Source organism: Mytilus trossulus, chromosome 14 (genome assembly GCF_036588685.1).
Source record: "Mytilus trossulus isolate FHL-02 chromosome 14, PNRI_Mtr1.1.1.hap1, whole genome shotgun sequence".
NCBI lineage: Eukaryota > Metazoa > Mollusca > Bivalvia > Mytilida > Mytilidae > Mytilus > Mytilus trossulus.
The window spans coordinates 5,685,450-5,707,469 of NC_086386.1; the positions used below are offsets into that span (position 1 = coordinate 5,685,450).

Genomic DNA, 22,020 nt, shown 5'->3' on the forward strand with positions numbered 1-22,020 from the left:
CTAGATCAGACAATTCTGTACCAAGTTAGGAACATGACAAGTTTTATGCATTCGTTTGATGTATTTGACCTTTTCATTACCATTTAGTTAGGAACTTACAGGTTTTAATGTTTCCCTGAGTTCAGTATTTGTCTTATTTTACTTTTTTTAAGTACATTATCTTTTGAGCATGTACACTTGCCGTATGTATCCTTACAAAAATGTCGAAAGTTGGAAACCAACACAATTAAAGATTTTTTTGTTTTAAAAGATATTAGACGTCAAAAAAATATTGCTTTAAATTGAGAAATATTCACAACCTATTTCAAAAGTCATAAAGAAACCACGTTGTTGACTGTACCTTTACCCGGGTTTTTAACAATTCTATCTTGACTCGAACAATTTACAACTGACGGTTAATTTGAAATATGGTTGCTTCTTTAAACCATTGACTTGAAGTAAGTTTAAATGTACAGCGGAGAGCGATAGTCCTGAAAATTGCAAATTATTGGGTATTGGAACTGCAATTCAACAATATGTTGTTTATATGACGGGTGCCACACGTGGAGAAAGATCTGCTTACCATTTCGGGGCATCAGTATTTGGTGGGGTTCGTGTTGCTTAGTTTTTAGTTTTCTATGTTGTGTCTGCTGTACTATTATTTGTCTGTTTGTCTTTTAATTTTTAGCCATGTCGTTGTCAGTTTATTTTCAATCTATGAGTTTGACTGTCCTTCTGGTATCTTTCGTCCCTCTTTAATATGAAATACACAAGGCATTACTACATTAATTGTAATTATATATTCCCAATTTGAATAGTTTATCAATTTACTGATGGCTGGGATTATCTTTGCACTAATTGATAGTACATGTTTAAACCAGCACATAAATATTACTGAAATATAATTACTGTATTTAAAGTTTATTACATAGTTTTTTAATTTTAAAATACATATATAAGAAATCACGTCAATATAATTTTGTTCCTATGTTGTACTGGTATACCACTGTCCCAGGTTAGGGGAGGGTTTGGGATCCCGCTAACATTTTTAACCCCGCCACATCATTTATGTATGTGCCTTTCCAAAGTCAGGAGCCTGTAATTCAGTGATTGTCGTTTGTTAATGTGTTACATATTTGTTTTTCGTTCATTTTTCTACATAAATAAGGACGTTAGTTTTCTCGTTTGAATTGTTTTACATTGTCTTATCGGTGCCTTTTATCGCTGACTATGCGGTATGGGCTTTGCGCAAACCCCATCTTCTTTTTTATATGTTGTTGTGTCTTAATCAGCAAAGTGTCGACGTCATGATCTAGTAAGCACAGACGAAAATAAAGTCGTATCGATTTTTATATATCACAAGCCTTGTAATTTTCCATTTACTGGTAGTTCAAATTAATACCTACAATGACCTGTGTTAATGGAAAAATTTAAAATGTATTTACAAATTTAATAAAGATTATTATAATTCTTTGATTCATTATTTAGTTACGTGAGGCAATATTCATTAACATTGTATGAAACAAAATAACAAAAGTACCACACTCTGTGCTATTGATTTTGCTTTTTGATAAATAAGGTTTTTCAATTTGAGTTTTCCTCTATTAATCAGATGGCAAAATCAAAAACTTGGTACAGGTATTTTCTTAGTAAAAAATGATGAAACAGATACAGTTTTAACAGTTTTGATAGTACAAATAGAAGAATTATCAAGCAATTGCATATACTTGATATACTAAATAATATGAGATTACAAGATTTTCTAGAAAATATGGTATAAATTATTCAATCGAAAATTCTGAAAAACATTAATAGAAATAGCATTCCTTCATTCATTCATAAATCCAATTTACATCACATATCAGATCATTTCACGTGAATAGTTTGTTTATAAACAAACAAATGTTTCCCATAATAAACACATGCAAACCTTGATCATAATTTTTATCGAATTTATATTCTTATTAAAGTTTAAACTGATATATTTATATAAACGATTGCCTGACAAACAGCAGTAATGCCATATATCTTATATTTGATATTAAATGCAAGTATTAACATGATGAAGAAAACCCACTACATAAATGTTGTACGCATGTGTATGACCGATATTGTTGTCATTTAACCTGCTGTTTGTGTTTCGATTTTGTTGAAATTTTCGTCACCCCATCATATACAAATCGTCAGTAATTTTACTTCTAATTATTTTTAAACAGTCTTCATTTTCAGTCATAGTAATTAAGACAACTTATCAATGAAAACATGGAAAATGAAGAATATCCCCTGAATTAAAAACAGCGACAACATTAATTTATTATGTGATCCATTATTTTGTCAATGTAGACGCATTGTTAATCAAATTATTATCAACTGTTGTACATAATGCAACTAAATATTTGCTTAACTGAAACTTATAAAACTTATTAAAAGTCTTCATCAGTTCATTGTCACATTATACTTGATTGTTTTTCTTTTCTGGGCAGTAAGAGTTATTCTTCGTTCCATATAAACAATGTAGGCAACTTACTCTCCTCATAATTTGTATCTGTGTTTTTATCTGTATTTTATTTTTCAATTACATTTTGTACTGTTAAATCAATCATCTTTAATCAGAACGATAGTTGTATGTGTGAGCGTGTGCGAATGGGAGAGAAAGGCTTTTTTACATGCTTGATGTGAGCCCTATCTGGCCTATTAATAGGAAATAAAATATCTTTATCATAATATATACCATCAAGACATGTGTAGAAAGTGTTATTGAAGTTAATAAATGTATATTTGATGAAGATCACATGTTATGTTTTTTAACATTTACCTTGGAACATTAACAAAAAGATACTAAGGAGAAGTATTGTAACTGTAGGGTAATCAGACAACCTTATCAATGCTTATATAGAGAAAAGTCGAGAAAAATACGAAAGAAAAGTTATATAAATACTGTTAAAACTACATACAAACATAAAGACTGAGGATCAATACGACACAAAAAAAGTGAACAAGTTGAACTGATCGTACACTCGTCTGACCTGATGTGTAAACATTGTGCAGGACAAAATCAGTAAAAAATACGTTGATAAGTCGTTTTCATTGAAAATGTATAAAAGGTAACACCCTTTTTACTATTGTTAGACAAATTTAAGAATATATAAACTTAATGAGGCTAACAGGAAAAAGGAAACTACTTGTTTCTACTATAAACATAGTGGACGCAACACTTTATATACTCAAGTTTCAAAATCTTAATAAGATCAATAAAAAAAACAAGACTTCTCTGACACACTTGATAGTTAGTTAAATATCCCTTTCTACCTATTTATTCACTTCAACAATTCATTCTCAAAACATTCTATTGGATAATTTGAAGTAAAGTCATTATATTTCCTTATTAAAGTCACATATTAAGTTTGAAACTGTTCAAAAACTGTCATTTCATAGCACCGGTTTTGTACTCTGGCAAATGGTTTGTTCTTTACATTGAAAATGCCAAGCAGTTTTCTGCATTTTGATCTTACAAATCAAAGGGAAGTGTAGCGTGTACCTTTGTACATGTGGCAGCCCTGTTAAAGGCTTATCACGTTTTAATTAAGTGTTATACGTTTCGAGAGGTGCGTAGACAATATAGCAACATCATGTGGTTTTTTATTTCCTCCTTTCACAGTTGAAATTAATTCTGGTTTTTTTATAAATATCAAAGCCGGCAGACGTGCCTACACCTTTGTTTTTGAAATCAAAACAAAATTTCGGGTAGTTTATTCAAATTCAATTTATGGACTCAATATTGTTCTGGGTCGCTTATTTACACCACTGCCCCTATTGCACAAGCGACGACACATGGGACCATAGATAAACACAGAAAGATAAAATATATCTGAATACCATATAGAGCTACTCTGCATCAGCTATTATCGTGTGTGCGTCATTCAATATTAAATGCGACCAATGGGACAATTATTCATGAAGATTAATATGTAAATGTGAAAAATCAAGAGCCGCTGTTCGCCAATAAAAATGGACAAATCTACAGTGTGCGCTTTAGTCAAAACCATTTATGAAAATAATAAACAACCCATCAACACCAAATCGGATTCAAAATTTTTAACATAAGAAAAAGCCTGTACAAGTCAGGAATATAACAATTGTTATCCATTTGTTTGATGTGTTTGAGCTTTTGATTTTGCCATTTGTTTATGGACTGTCTGTTTTGAACTTTCCTCAGGGGTCAGTATTTTAGTGAATTTACTATTTAGATATTTGATTGATATACTGGTTCTCAATTATGACGGTTTCAGTTTGTACAAAGATGTGTCATGGCAAACTGACGTTAAATATGACTGATACTATCAAAGAACACTGCCATTTCGTAGATCTTGATATCTTTATCTTTAACGGGAAGCCTTATTCAAACAAATACGATTTAAAAGGAATGTGTTTTCCTTTTCTTTTGTGAATCTTCCATATTTATATTAGCTCGTGACGTTTTTTAACGAAAGAAATCAATGAACTGAATAATAACCCTGAATAAAACACACTGGGTTTTGAGGTCTGCAATTGCATACAGTTGCCTTTTTTAACGGATGAGATTCTCACTTGAAATCCGACCAGTCATGTTTTTTGTATTGCATTTTAGTAGAGGTTTACAGGCTAAAGAAATAAACAAAATATTTGGTTCATTAGTTTACGGACCCTATTTTTCATTAGTGTTATTTAATTCACATGGTAAGACAATGTGAATGAAGGCACAACACAAAAAAAATCTGTACAGGTTAACAAGATAAGAACAAAAGGTACAGCGCTGTTATTGTTGCTCTCCGGTGCAAAGTGATCATTATTTGATGTAAACGTTCGACACGTTTCGATCAAATTCAGATGGTGGTACCTTTCCTGTTCGTTAAAGAATACCAGAAAATATGTACTATATAATGACAAAAACAAGAGTATATTGATTCAAATTATATTAGCAATGTTTATTTTCTCGTTAACTGTAAACTTATAAATATAAAACAAGTAAGAATATAATAATTATGCGTTCACAGAATATTGTTCAAATATAAATATCTATTTGAATACAATTTTTAATTTACAAAAATACGATTCTACAAAACTTAATTAAAACATATTCATATTTTATGGCACAGAAATACTGAAAATTTTAGTAACTCCTCTACCAAAATGTCTTTAATGATAGTGTACAAGTTACAATTCATCACATGTATGCGACAAGTGTGACACTTCAATTGTACACCGCAATTATCACATGTATGGAAATGCACAACGAAGAAAGAACGGTAGTTTTTCTTTTTTTCATTAAAAAATAAAACACATATTTTCAAACGTTATGCTTTCACAGTTGTTGTATCAGTAATTGTTCCATTGATTGTATGCTGAAACTACCTATCTGTATCTGATAGAATCATTCTGCGGCATATGCTATTTTATTTTATTAAAATCAAATTATGCAATAAAATATACAACATAAAATTTTTATAACTTGTTCTTTTATCCAAGTTAATATGACAGAAATCAACAAACGACAACCACTGAACTACAGGTTCCTAACTAATAACAGGCACATATTACGTGGCAGAGTAAAATTTCACTTGCAATACGCCTAGAGTAGACACATACACATACATACTTCTTTATCCTGATAGTTTATTTAATTACAGGAAACTTTAAAGTAGATGCAATGATAAGTTATAAATCTACTAACAAATATATTCACCATTCACACAAACCAATATAGCCTTAATACATGTAACATCACATTAATGGAATAATTTTATATATTTAAAGATTGATCACCAGAATGCGAAATTTTGTTTACAATTTCAATTTTTAACATTTCAAATTTTACTTAATTCTAATGCTTTCATATTTGGATTTCTTCAATTGCCATTTCGATAGTCGTATAAGAGATCGAAAGTTAATACAAGTATGATAATTTGAAAGTTAACAAAACACGCTTCATTTTGATCAACAAGAACAAATGTACCTAAAACGATAGTTATTTTGAAAAGAACTATTGTATTCTTATTTTTATTTTAAGAATAGATGACGGAAAGTGAAATACAAGAGCCTACGATATCTTTCAGACAAACGATTCCAGTGTGAACCATTAACATTTATAATTAGTATTTAGTTAAAACCATAAACTATTTTAGTTCGAAATATCAAGATGGCGACTCTTGTGGGTTGTTAATATGAACTGAACAGCTATCACCTTTCTGGTATATGACGACAACATTTCTTTCATCTATGGTTTCCATCACATTTTCTATCTGGTTACTGCTGAGCAAACCTAAAAATATTAAGCGAAGTTTTAATAAATATTTCTTTTCAAACATTATTGTTCTGAAAACTCCCACATTAGACGCACTCATCAAATTAACAGTTATGTTTTCTGTCTGTTGAGTATTGTCAGTTCAAACTACTTTGACAATGTTTTATAGTGCATGCACTGTCAACGAATATATACAAAAAAGCAAACGGCAATTTATTCGTCAGTATGTTAACAGTACACATTCACCTCTGACTGCAGTATAGACATGTAAACAACGGCATTCATGTAAAATTTTAAAACAATTTGTCACATTGTAATGTCCAGGATTAGAAAAAGACAGCATCTTATTTTGTTTAACAAATGTTTTTCAAGAGACACAATGAACTCGTAGTGAGTAATAACATTTTGAAAAAGAAGCGAAACTGACATAGACGATTATTTTTTCTCGAAATATTTGTTAGTCAAAACATTTCATTTCCTGTTTTTCTTATATTTTTACTTTAAAAGTTAGTCGATTTGCCAAAATTTTAAGCTGATAAATAGTATGCATGTATACGCTAAGACAAATAAACTAAAAATATCAATAAAATAATAGATAAAATTTTTCGGATAGGTTAGAGAATATTACACATCGATCTCGGCAGTAAAGTAGACGTTCGGAAACCAGTCCAAAAGCTTTTAAAAAATTAGACTGTCCCATCATTCAAACTAGCGGACTTCATTCACACTGATGATAGAAGTAATGTGTTTTATGACATTTTTAAAACTTCTTTCGACAGACACTTAAAAAAACAATTATACATTTTAAACATTTAAAATACATATAAACTATTGCATACAGTATTTACCATCAGATTCAAGTTGTTCTTCAACTTCATCATTTTGTTCTAGGTCTATGTTTCCTGAAACTATATAAAGAACGGTATTGTTTTAGATAATTTGATCTATGTACGTCAAGGTTAGTATAACATAGTACTAAACAAAAAAGGGCTATGCAAGCATGTGTTAATCTTCACATTATGCAATGGTTAACTAAGTTTCAAAGTTAACTAAAACATTATGATATTAAAATATTATAATATAAAGTAAAGTAATTTTCTATATACATGTATTTCATTTCTAAGTTGTTTTATTTATTTCTTTAATTGTATGTGATTGTATTTTGTAATTTACCTCTTGTTTCACATGTCAATGTGACTGAGTGTTTTTAAAATAAAGCATATTGTATTGTTAAAATAGATTCAAAGGAGAAGCATCTTTTTTGTGGCGAGGTGACTTAAAAACAAATGCTAATAAAACTAGTGAAACAGAGCAAATCTAACAAAATGGTACCCTTGCATTTAATTTTTTTAATGTAATCACAATGTTAAAAATCGCAACCTAAGGAGACAACTGAATGTGAAACAAGTCAATAGTGTTTCACAGAATTGACCAAATATACTAAGAAAATATGCGAACGGAAGCAAAATGTTGTAGAACTTACGTAGAGGGATGGCAGCCGCCGTGGATCCCACATTCAACTGTCCCTGTCGATTATTGTTCTTCATTGCAGATGTTGTTGAGATGAGTGTTGTAGCAGATACAGGGGGAGTCACATCATTAGTGAAATTACAACAGGATGGATGGTTTATAATACGATAAACTATGCAGATGATACAGGCGGCAGTGAATGTTACCATGACCAAAATAACTATCAGTATAGTATGGGATCTCACCACTCCATTGTGACCACTATTTGAGATCGTTGTTGTTGTCGGTGAGCCGAGGTTTAGTGCTACCGTTGATTTGATTTTAACTAAAATTTAAAATCTTGATTATTTAATTGACAATGTTTGAAACATTACACAAATCATCACACTTTTAAAGTTAATAAATTTTATTAAAAACCAATCTTAAATATATGTGGAGACGATACTTGCTTATTGTGCTATTTTACCAATTATGTATTTTTTTCCCTTAAATTTGCGCTGCATTAGCATGAATATATGTATTAAGTTAATGAATTATTACACTCCCTGAGGCATACTTGAACTTAAACGGATTTCTTATTAGGGTATGCCCCTAGTAGAAATGAAGCACTTGACCAGTTTCGAATCTTATTCATCTTTGACTTTTGACTTTTTGCTTTGGCCGTTCCTGATAAATTTATGATCTAGGAAAGCGCTTCGAACAAGTAGCAAATTTATCAAGTTTTGTTTTTACAACAACAAAAAATATATGAACTTACCACATGCAGCATTTTCGATTCCAAGATTCGTATACCTATGTTGAAAAATATTTCAAGATTATAACATATTAAGCATAAAACCTTACTTCATAATGTATTAATGTATTAGATTAATGAAATACTATAATTGTTTTTATAAATTACAAATGTAGTTTTGCAGCAGTGTTACAAAAGTGTATACCAAGAAAAACATCAACTACCTAATCAAATACAAATCTATTTGAAGACTGGATTTACCCATTGAAAAAGGCCTAATGTGACCTATAATGGTTTTCTTTTTGTGTCATTTTGGTCTTTTGTGGAGAGTTGTCTTATTGCCGATTATACTCTTATTTTTATGATTAAAGTCATATAAAAATTATAATATCATCATAATGGTATAATTTGTCTTGATATCCTTATTTCAATAGTACTTTTTACCATTACAAATATGATAAAATTGAGAATGGAATGATACATTTTTTTCAGTTAAGACTATATACTAGTAGGCGATTTTTATTTAACTGTTGACTTACCCTACAAGACAGTTACCACATTCTGAATCCGTGTCTTGTGTACAGGGAGTTATAAACTCTCTATTCTGTCCTTGACAGTCATAACACTCTGCACACTGGAGATGTGTCAAAGCATTAGCAAAGTATCCAGAAGTACATACACATTGGCTACAATTGAGGGCTCCATAAAACTCATCAATATGGATTTCCTGTTGTAACAAATCATTTGTAATCAGTAATATATATTATTATGCTCATAGTTTTGAAGACATCAAGAGAAGTGAAATGCCTACAGTTTGCTCGTGCATGTGACCTAGCTCGAACTCAATGATAACTTTAGTGTTCTATTGTTCCTTTGTTTTCCCTTAATAGTTTATTTCATTTCCTCGGTTTTAATTTCTTATCCAGATTTGTTTTCTCTTGCTCGATGTATGACTTTATAACACCGGTATAATACTGTTGCCATTATTTTGCAATGTTTTTGTTTTCCTTTTTAATTATTCTGTAATTCATATACTCCGTTAAATAAACGTTTTGGACATCTTTTTTAATCTTGTATGTTTTATCGTTTATACAATTACATCAAATGTCTGATATTTAGTCTCAGTCTTCATTTTCACATATTGAGTTTGATTTTTTGTTTTTTATTCTTGAGTTTTGCGTTGTCAGTTTAAGTTCGAATAACGTAAGAATGACCCTTTGGTATGGTTCGCCTATATATATCTGGCGTTACAGAGACTGTGTACGTTATGGTATTTCATAAATCTGGGCATTTCTATTAGATATGAGATATTTCTAACGAAATTCTTCCCTCAGATGATTGAGATAAATTGCTTATGATTTCGTATAAATTGATAAAATATTATTACTACTTTATACATTCTTTTTTTATTTTTAACTAAAGGAGTAGGTCCGGTAAGAGCCCTTTTTTGCCCCAAAATTTAGCAGTTTTATGAAATTGTTAAAATGTAAACTTTTAGTTTTTTATTGGATAGAAGAATGGTTCTGCTACATAAATATCGGCTGTTTTTGAACAATACAATGCACATATATTGAGTACTGGCACCGTTAAGTCATGCTAAATTACTGAAATCTTCACAATTCCAGCATTTTAGTTAAATTTTAGACGGTTTCCGTGTAAAAGGAAAGTGGCCGCATTCGTGTTCATCCAAAATATTGAAATGGAAGTTGTATTTGATGATAATACATAACATATATAAAGATTTAGGATGAACACGGATGCGGCCACTTTCATTTTTGACAAAAACTATCTGAAAAGTGACATTTTTCGCATATTTGGTAGATTTTTCTTATTTTAGCTTAAATCGGATCGTTTTTAATGACTAAAAGAGTTAAAATCTTTCACAAACAATAATTGAATCAAATGAAATAGACACTTAAGTGTTTAAAAAGTTGTCAAAATCTTTCGTCAGATGAAACTGAAATTTGAGGCCAAAATCGGTCCTTACCGGACCTACTCCTTTGCGTAAAATAAAATTGTACAAAAATGGATCTAACATTGTACTAATTACCTCACTAGTGTTTATGTAACCATACATATTACAGGTAGGGCATGTACTACATTTTTCAGAATATTCGTCATACAATTGTTCACCTGGTTTGCAGTAACATGGATAGCAGTCTAAAGCTCCAACCTCCTGACTGATTCTTATTTTCTGAAAGGAGAGGGGCGTTGATCACATTTATAAACTTATTCTTTAAATCAGCCCATACCATAATGTCGTAAACCGATCGAGAGTGTATCATGATTCCGATATTTCTATGCATAAAAATATGAAAACGTTCAATGTTAAAAACGACATACACTGTTTTATCGTACATTCTTATAGTTATTTATAAAAAAAATGAAGATGTTGTATGATTGCCAATGAGACAACTATCCACAAAAGACCAAAATGACACAGACATTAACAACTATAGGTAACCGTACGGCCTTCAACAATGAGAAAAGCCAATCCCGCAAAGTCAGCTATAAAAGGCCCTTATAAGACAATATAAAACAATTCAAACGATATTATCAACTAGGTCTTTTATAATGCATGGGTAACTTGATGATCGCCGACATAATACTACATTTACGTGAGCAATCGTAAGCTGCTTTGTGGTACATCAGATACAAAACAGGAAAATCCCGCAGGATTGTTGACATGGTGTTGACGATTTTTTCAAGGTATCACTATAGACACAAACTGATCATTTTACTTTTGTGTCTCCCTTTTAGGTTATATAAAACAGAATATTGTATGCTATTGATAGTCATACATGTAATAATTTGATCGTAGCAAACTGAATTATTGATAATGAAATGGCAACTGACACGATTTTATTTGACCATCCACAAATTGTGGACATTAACACTATTTTCTAGTGTCAAAATAACTAGAATATTTTCATTAGAAAATTGCTCAGTCAAATAACCATAGTAAATATATAACTTACAAATTGCAAATAATTGGAAGCTTTTCTACAACGCGGACATCGTCTGCACTTGTTCTGATCCACGTCGAAGTATTGTTCGCCCTTTACACATATGGAGAAACCTACACCTTTTACAAAATGAGTAATGTTTGCCTCCTTGGAAAAAACGGGCACTGCCAAAAGCAGTATATACTCAGTTATCACTGCTATTATAGATAGATATACCATTCAAAATCCAATCAGTGCATCTGTAAAAAAAGTTAATGTAAAGCAATTTGATCCTATTTTTATATTCGTTTAGAATACTAGATGCCATTCTTCAAAAGGGTGTGTCTATAGAAGACTGATAAGCAATGGCATTGTGTTTCCAAGTCACATGTATAAGGTAGATAATATTTTCGCGCCGATTTTGCCATTGCGTTATTGTTGAATCATTCATAAAGTTTAACGTTCTATTTTTATTTTTTGGCATTCCACAAATCATGTCTTCTCTGAATGTTCATGACGTGAAAATACTAATTCCCTGGGATATTCTTTAGTTGATTTTAGTCCCTTATGCATGCTTTTTCATTATTAATTGTCTTGGTTTTTAACTAGCTGTAAGTAACTGCGAGTACCCTCAAATCGTACTTTCTTGTTAATTTGACCTGTTGATACTATTTGTAATGTTTTTTTGTTATTTTGTTATTAATATGGATCTTGTCAGTATAACAGCTTTGATTATTTGGAATATCTACTAATTTTCCCTTCGTACTATGAACATCAAAATTATTCCATTTCACCTTAAATCTGTACAAGAAATTTTATCTAGCTCTAATTGTATAGTTTTATTGTAGATATTCACCCCATATGTACCAAATGTAAGATTGTGTTTATCTATATTACAGAACTTTCTTGGCATTCCTGATAGGAAGATTTAGTATACTTAACTACAAAATTATTTTTATTTGCCTGCGTAGAATTTGAAAACCGTGGGTTTGTTTTCAAAAGTGAGGATTTTGTTTAAATTGTTAAATAAAATTGTATTTCACAATGATATCTTACCATAGCTTTGTTTAAACTTTTTTATTTACTTTTCATCTTAAATATTTATCCAAAATAACTTTCTTAACTATGTAAATGCATTCAGGTATCGTATCTCAAATTTATTCGTTCATAGTGTGTTAATCTACGTTTTTTAATTGAGTTACGCCTTCCAATTGATATTTTATCGTTTGCTTTTTCTATGTTGTGTTGTGATGTTATACTATTGTATCAATAAAAGGAATACGGTTTGGTACCATTTAAACGTTAAATCCCGCTGCAAATGTTTGCACCTGTCCTAAGTCAGGAATCTGATGTACAGTAGTTGTCGTTTGCTTATGTAATTTATTCATGTTTCTCGTTTCTCGTTTTTTTTTATATAGATTAGACCGTTGGTTTTCCTGTTTGGATGGTTTTACACTTGTAACTGTGGGGCCCTTTATAGATTGTTGTTCGTTGAGGGACATTGCTCCGTGTTAAAGGCCGTATCTTGACCTATAATATTCTACTTTTATAAATTGTAATTTGGATGGAAAGTAGTCTCATTGGCACTCAATCCACATCCGAGTCCACATCTTCCTAGACCTACTATTATTTGTGTTTAATTTAACATCCCGGACGTTTTAAAAAAAAAATAGTGAGTTTCTTTTCCATCGAAATCCATTTTGGACCGTTTTCACAAATAAATATATTCTGAATAACAACTTAAATCGAAGTTTTATTTATTTGTTCTTTCAGCAAGCCTCTGTTTGACACTAAACGTAGACGTCATGCTCTAGTAACCACCGACATAAATAAATAGTATCGATTCCCTAACATTCCAGTAATTTTCCATCAAACACGTACACATTCCCCAATAATGTTATAAGAGAATATTTTTGTACATAAATTTGAAAATGTACCATGTAAGTTAAAGAATTTAAAGAGAAAATTCCAAGTAACTCTGTTTTGAATTATAAATAAGAGGTATAATTCATTCATAAAAATTTACGTTGCGCATCACGTGGGAGAATCGTTTGTATACGAATGAAAGTCACTTATGATCAAATTATTTACGGTTTTAATATAAATATTTGTATACAATAAGATCAGGTATATGAATAAATAATCATGGACAGTATGAAACATTTCTAAACAGCAAAAACCTAAGATTTATTTTGTTCGTATAACACATTAAATGATTGACCTACATTCATGTCGTAAAATCATGTTTTGTGATTGTTTTCAATATTCCACAACCAATTTAAACTTTTACATATCAAATATGATGTAATAAACTATTTTTAAAGATATTATTCTTTTATTTCGATAGTAAACAAGATATCTTACCAGATTTAATGTTAAATTCCTCCTTAACTACAAATCGACCGCATTAAACTCTAGTATACCCATGTGATCTCGGGATATACGCTACAACGAAAGAAACGAACCACCTCAATCATATCTTTGGAATAAAGATTTCAATTGCATATAAGAAAAATTAACGATAAATTGGGGTGAAGTTTTTACACAAATAAACATCAAAAACCTGTAAAAATAAAACATTTCTTCATTTGTTTGTTTGACATCACAGAAAGCAAAACCAAATGTTGCCAAATTTGTATTAAAAGTATAGTCGTGTGTGTCTTTCTAGCTGCAAAGAACAAAATAACTTTGATGTTCAGGTTCTTAACTGATTTTTTGTATTATGACCATTTGCAATTGGCACATCTCAGTCTTAAATTTTGATTTTTTACTTTTGTAATTGAAATATACATTGACAATATTGTCAGATTATAAATGTTAAGCAATAGACCACCTTCGAGATTTTCCGTCACCGGAAAAAAACTCGTCAATTATGCGCGCCTTTATGATGTCATTAACCAGATAGAGGGGGTCGCCTGTATCCCTGCACTTTTTATCATGTTTATGTTTATCAAGCGTCTAAGTGATCGTTATTGGGTAGGATACACTAGAAATAATGGTTATTCTGTAGGTACTTAATGACAATTCCCTAATGACAGCAGTGCTAATTGTCAATTTTGAGAATTCAATTTGCCGATTACTCGAACAATATAGATTTAAAGTTTTTAAACCACTCGCTCAACATTTGAATGGAATTGACGACGCCCCTGAACGCACAAATGAGGTTCACTTAAACCAGAGTTTTTGACGGAAATGCATCGAACTCGAAAGTTGTCTATTGCAAGTCTAGTAAAAAAAACTTGCATCATTAGATTATTATTTTGTAATATAAGTACTATATATACCATGGTTTTTACGAGTTAACATATTTAAACAAACGAATCCGAAGGATGAGTTTGTTTAAATATGTTAACGAGTAAGACACATGGTATATAAAATTTGTAATATAAATAAAATGATTGACAGTTTCAAGACCTTCAACTTATATTGGAAATTGATCACGTTGCAGTTTTATCCAATGAAATGGAAGCTCGCGCAAGTCACCTTTGCGCCTCGTGTTTGATCTTCAGTTTATTCCATGTAATAGAACCCCTGAATTTGCAAAAAGGAAAGAAAATGTCGGATTTCCCCGATTTTTATTTAGTTTTGCGCGCCGTCTATGAATGTTTGCGCAGATATTTTCATAATATTATCAGACTGAGGTAAACAAAAATATAGGAATCCAGCGACTAGGATTAAATAAGAAATTCTTTTTTTTTTGTTTGTTTTCAAGGTACCATACAAATTAATCATATTTTACAGAATTTTTATCTCATTGAAAAATGCATATTTATACATTTCTAGTTTTCGTACAAACTGCTTTTCTTCCGTTATTTTATTAATTCGATTAATAGATAATTTATTAAAACACAATTTAAATGATAAAACACTGTATTCAAACAGTAGCGGATCTAGGGAGCTTAGATAGTGACTATATTTATTCCTTTTTCTATAGGTACCCCTTTTTATAAATCGATATTAAATTGGATTTTCGCAAATGGAATGATAGTTTACATTCCATTTTTTTCACAACTAAAAGAAGAAACATTTAGTAATTGTTTCCAAAATTAGGGAAATTCGTAACAATCATTTATAGTTAGAAAAAGGTTTCTTAAGATGTGGGTTCACATAATTTATTGCTTTTTGTTATAAAATGAAAACAAATGACGATCTTGACCTTTTAGTACGTTTGACAGTTTCCTAAATATTTAAGAGGCGGATACATTTGAAAAAAAAAGGTGGAGCTTCAGCCATGGAATAACATGACAATGAATATGTTATACCATGGCTGAAGCTCCGCCGTTTTTCCTTTGGATTCTAGTTGAGTTGCATATTTAATTAGCAAAGTATGGTACAACATCAATTTGCATATAATATACCATGATTTTCCCTAGCTACACTCTTTAAGCAAATTATTTCATAAAAACATCAAAGGAAAAAATCCAATTTATGTTACAATAACAATTAAAAGACTTGTATTATGCATACCGATTTTTCCGAATGGTATTTGTTTGCTACCGAAATTCTGTTTAATGTTTGAAGTCGTTGATGTAAGATGTAACTTTTATACAAAACGACTCCGTGGTTGTAAATGTGAGATATTCTAAGAAAAAATAATTGTATTAAAAATGGGAAGGGGACTTATGCCTTTTGTCGTAAATAACACATATGAAATGTTTTATTACTATGTTCAAATTAATAATATATAAATCAAGTATTTTGTTATTAATACTAGCAAGTCACATGACAATCGTCTTCTGTGAAAAGGGGGGTTCTGAGATAGATTATATATTATAAAAACTATAAACTACTTGGATCTTAGGGTGTTTATTCGAAAACAAAAAATATATCTTTTAATTTACTATATTTTTGAATTGGTTTGTATTATTGAATCCTGTATTAGTATATAATGTCCACGTATATCACCTTTTTTCACAGAAGAGAAGTCTTCAAACCCTGATGGTATCTAGTTTATAAAAAAGTGTTATGGAGGATGTTTAAATAGTCATTTAAATATCCTTATTACTCGAACAAGTAACAAAACTGCAATGTTTCTACATGGATGGATATAACTTTCATTTATGCAATATTAAGGGATATTTGTTTGATAAATGATGTCTCATTCCGGTCGACTCTCTCACAAATATGGAAGTGAATGTGTAACTAGAATACACCCGCTAAATCACGGGCATTTATAGCGCGATTGAAAGTATGTAAACTGTAGTAAGATGATTAAAAAGATGTACGACTGTAGAATTTCAGAATACATGTAGGTATCAAAAGTCACAGGAACTTTGGGACAAAACTATTTATTTTAGCCCTCCCTTTTTTTGACTTTCAGTTATTTCGTGTTTTCTGTTTTTATGTATACTATGAATATACATATATCATAAAAGAAAAAGTGTGTTTGCTATTTACTATCAAATCCATATTTACTCTCCACGGCGTTCACTTGTATATTATATATAGAGATTATAAGTAACTGCTGTGGAGAGTAAACTTGAAATTGATAGTAAATAGCAAATACACTTTATTTATAGTATAAAAGAAAAGTTTCTGAAGGAAATCATTTTAAAGATTTATAATACATTTTAATCATCAAATTTAAGACTTCATCTACATTTTTTGTACCTCTAAAATGATGTCGAACGTGTGCTCAGCGTTGTCCTTAAACAACTAAAATTCAAATCCGAGACTACAATGAGATTAAAACGTCATTTACTTCTGAAACCTCTTTAACGCAATAATGTTTTAAAAAAACGGTTAACTGTAATAAGGTTAGTTTAAGTGTCCAGTAAACAATCGAATAAGGAAATTCGGTGTCCGATCTTGTTATTTCGGTTTTCGTAACCTACTGTTTTCTGTCAATTATTCCGTCCTATGTCAATTTTCTTGATAAAGTTATGAAAAGGTTTTGGGTTAATTCAGGATAAAGCAGTAATGTAACAACTTCAACATGTATGGGATTTACAGTTTCCAACTATTTCTCGCAGTTGCTACTCACACTTTAGAAAACGTATCGAGTGTCTGAGCAGAAAGTTGATGAATTATGTCAAATAACGTTTTGTCTTTTTGCTAAAATAAAGTTCACGGGGAGATATCAATACTTTTTTCTTAAATTTCCGTATTAACTTCACAAATAATTCATGACGTTCTTGAACAAAATACTTTGAACCATTTTATATCTCTTCCTGTGTGACGTTTACCTTATGGCATCTATCACGCGACTCTACCTTAGAATTGATGTGAACCTTGTCATTGAGTCACAGGACTTCAAATATTTCAATCCTTTGTTGGTTGATTTAAAATACTTATACAAGTAAGCAATAATTGTGGTTATTAAATAAAAATATGACAAGTTATGAATATGGCATGTGTTGTATAACACTTTGTTGACTGGATTCATTCAATCAGGTATGCCAACATTTTGAATTTTCAATCCCTATGCAGCTATCTCCCCAAAGGGGACATCTAATTTAATGTCCCCATTCCGACGTGTTTTTACATCCCGTGCAGCCAACGAACGCTATAACCCCGTATGCAAAGTTAACCTTGGATGCAATTTACTATAATTTTATATCCCTTTTGGTCATTTTGCTAATTACGTGTTCAGGTTCTTATGCATCCTTGACATTCAAACGTTAAGCTACGAACGTTCATGATTAAGCTTTATCTAACAGAGCGCCTCAAACACACGAAATGTATATGGTGCCATTTTGATAAGAAAAACCACAGTTTTTCGAAAAATTCAAAGTTTTGTTAACAGGAAATTTATTAAAATAAGATTATAGATCTCAAATGACAGTAACGTTGATCACAATGCTTCATTTTTTTTATCTCCAAAGTAGTTATGTTGTCAACAACTCAGAGCTATATCCAGTGCATTGTATTGTGCATAGTAGTCAACTTGTTGGTTTTTGAAACGTCTAGTTATTGTCTTGTATTCGGTCCTCTCCTCTAGAGTTTTCTATGGTCATAACATAAATATGTTTTCTATGTTTTGTCTTCTTCTGTACTAACTTTAGTTTTCTATGATTTGTCTTCTGTACTTTTTTTTTGTCTGTTTGTCGTTTTTATTTTTAGCCATGGCGGTGTCAGTTTATTTTCAATCTACGAGTTAGACTGTCCCTCTGGTATCTTTCGTCCCTCTTTTTTTAACATGAACTGGATGCAAGATTATATCAATTACTGAAGATATATACGTATCGACTAAACAAATATAAATGAATCATGTGATTTCTAAAGACGGTCTTGTAATGAGCAACTTTAAACGTTTTTACTTGTGTGCCACGTGCCTTTTAAAACAAGCTTTCCTCCATGTAATGCTATCTTAATCTGCATGGAGTTGAAAGATAGAAATGCATGCCAAGAAAATTGTACTGAAGTATAAAAGAATCTGCTTTGTTTATCCGCAAACGTTTCTCTTCTGATTTCCATTCTCCCGAGTATTTTTTTTTTCAGAGTTGCCTCGCTTTAATAAGCTTCAATTAATTATCCTTGATATAGCTTTTTTGTAAAGTGATGATACCGGGAAAGGTTGTTGAAATGGGCAAAACATGTTTGACATTAATCGTGAAAGCTCGCAATGAGTTTTGACATATTCATGTCAAAACTAAAACTTATGAATAAAACTGTTTTAACTTTATATGAATGCGTATTTTAAGAAAACGTCAAAATGTATATGTAAACATATGGTAATATTTCAGATATCACACTACACTTTTAACTTTAGTATTTTTTATTTGTACCGTTGCCCATCTGTAGACTTATTTGTCTCAACTTGTTTGATTCACTCGTTTAGGTTACAACATATTTGATTTTAACGAAAGACATCTCTGTATTACGGAAAAAAAATTACACCAGGTTTTTCGAAATCACAAACTTTTAAATCTACATACTATCTAAATTATATCATCGGCACAAGGTCATTATTCTTACATATATAAATCAAAATGCAGACAGCTTATACCTTTCGTTTTCACATTCAATCTTTTATTTTAATATTCATTACAAAGACACAATGTCGGCATTCCCCTTTAAGGCTAACCAACCCTTTAAACAGACAGAAGGGATATAGTAACGATACTTTTATCAAGTTATTAGATATGACATGTTGTATCAATATTGAATCACCAATAGGGCCTTTTGCATCGGAAATAAACAAATAAAACTGTGTTATGCGTTTTCACAAATATGTAGCATGATCATTTTGAATGTTTTACGATAATCAGAAGAAAATGCATTATAAGTTGATTGTAATTAAAATGGTTGTGCAGCGCACACATATACACATGGAAAAAGTTTTGCAACACGAAATATAAATTGAAATAAAAAACTGAAATTTCTATTTTTTCATTTTCATTTTTTTTTTAATCTGATAGAGTACACCTTTTTTACTTATTAACCTTGAATTATTAATTTTTTTTCGCACATGTATTTCCCAATGAGCTGTCCGTGCATGGCCGTCACTTAAAACTTTCAAAAGTAAAGTTTAAGGTACGAATAAAAATGTATGCTGTATGTTAGCTTGTTTGTGAAAAACAATTGATGAAATGGGTCCTCCTAAACTTTTTACTGATGGTATATTGCAAATTATTGCCATGTATGAAGCTGGAATTTCGTTAAGGCAGATTGCCCGACGCCTGGGCCACCACCTTTCAACTATCAGCAGAATACACATCAAAATACCAATTATGTGAAGGACCTTCCCAGACCTTTAGTAACTTCTAATCGTGAAAACAAAGCTCTTAGCCGAGTTATTCGACGAAACCCCTTCAGTAACAGTACAGTATTGAAAAGACAGTGGTTTCAACATCGTGCACTCTCCTCAAGAACTTTGAGAAATCGACTCAAAGGGCAAGATATTGTTCCCGAAGCCCCGTGAAAAGGATATTGTTAACGCCTATACACACAGCTGAACAATTACGATGGTGTCGAGATCGTCATCGCTAGAATTTGGTATCTTGGAGAAGGGTGGATTGGTTCAACAAAATGCATGTCACGGGTGGCCGAGTTCGTGTTTGGCGGCAGCCTAATACTGCATCTGTCGAAAGTAACATTGTAAAGACAGTCGCTTTCGGTGGTGGCTCCGTTATAGTGTGGGGATGCGTGTATTATGACTGCAAGTTGGACCTGAAAACTGTTCGTGGTAACCTAAATGGACAAAGATACCAGCAGGAAATCCTTGAGGCAAGCGTAGTGCCGCAGTTTGGCAATTCCCCATTGAAGACAAGGCCCATTTTCATTGACGAAAATGCACGACCGTATTGATCGCGGGCTGTAACAGAGTATCTTTACGACGAGTCAGCAAAGAAATTGCCCTGACCAGCTTATAGCCCCGATTCAAACCCGATAGAGCACATTTGGGACATCATCGGTCGCAAAGGGCGAAAAAATGACACCTCCTGTTCAAAATCTTGCAGAATTGGACAATTCACTTCACCATGAATGACAACAGTTAACACAACAACAAATATGACGGTTATGATGTGAAAAGCGATGGCGGCTGGAAGCAGTGATCTGTGTCACATAAGTTATACAAAATATTAAAATTACAGGTTTAAATTGACAAAATGGACCAAAATGGGTGTGCTTGACATCAACTCGAAGTTGTCCGATGGAATTGGAATAGCTTAGACCAATAGTTGTGAACAGTGCATTTGTGCTAAAAAAATTATGTCTTTTTAAAAAAAAACTGTATAATAAAATTTGAATTTTTCAGTGTTTAACATGTCTTTCACCTTTAAAAATACCCAATTCATACCAAAACTATGAACATTCGACCATACTTTAGAGAGAAAAAAATGGTACAGGTAAGGTTTGAAATTTGTCTAATTGAAAAAAAATGGTGTTGCGATACTTTTTTCCCGGCGTATATCATGTATATATACATATCATGTTTAAAAAAAAAAATTATCCAAAACATCCGGTACAATTTTCAATACAATCATCGCAACATTCGTTATCGTCACAAACATGCCGTCGGCAACAATATGTACAAAGAGCTACTAGCAGTATAAAAGCGATGCATCCAAGTACTATCATAGCTATGGCTACCTTAGATAAAGTGTCATTTTCAGATATGACCTGCCTCCCTAAATCTCCAACATCCATTGTTTTGCTACATTCCATGCTGGTGGATTCATTAGGACGGTGAAAACCTATAAAAGAACTTCTTTTGGTACCACGAACAAATATAAGACTAATATAATTAAAGCTATCGCGATATGAATCTTCGTTATATTCTACGCCAAATTGAAAGTTTCCTTTTGAATTTTTGTTTGTGAATGATTGCCATAAAACAACTCGATGCACATCATTCTTGCTGGTCAAAACTAAACGGTTAAGTTTGCCGTCATAGAATTTCACATTTGACTCTACTTCAACATTAAAAAACAATGTTGTAAAAAAGAACCAAGGGAATGTTTCTTTCAATCTATACGACATGTTTGAAATATTTGACTGTAACGCAATTTCTCCAATAACTTTGTAAACCTTTTCGCAAGATATAAGAGAGCACAGTTTAAAAACTGAAGTCAAGTGAGCTTGAGATTTATTAATGGTCCTTTTGCATTCCTCTTCATATGTCGACGAAGATTGGTTGTATTTTAGCGCCTCCGCTGCCACTGTAGATG

General features: G+C 31.4%; 1 protein-coding gene across 1 annotated transcript; it reads right to left on the bottom strand.

Annotated features, from left to right (window-relative positions):
* Window positions 1-6,149: 6,149 nt before the first annotated feature.
* Window positions 6,150-13,835, bottom strand: LOC134696941 (uncharacterized). Its single transcript, XM_063558912.1, has 8 exons — window positions 13,772-13,835; window positions 11,441-11,667; window positions 10,513-10,656; window positions 9,002-9,189; window positions 8,487-8,521; window positions 7,743-8,054; window positions 7,108-7,167; window positions 6,150-6,277 (listed from the first exon to the last, which is right to left on the bottom strand). The coding sequence occupies exons 2-8, from the start codon at window positions 11,645-11,647 to the stop codon at window positions 6,150-6,152; spliced, it is 1,074 nt and encodes a 357-aa protein (XP_063414982.1). The 5' UTR covers window positions 11,648-11,667; window positions 13,772-13,835.
* Window positions 13,836-22,020: the final 8,185 nt, after the last annotated feature.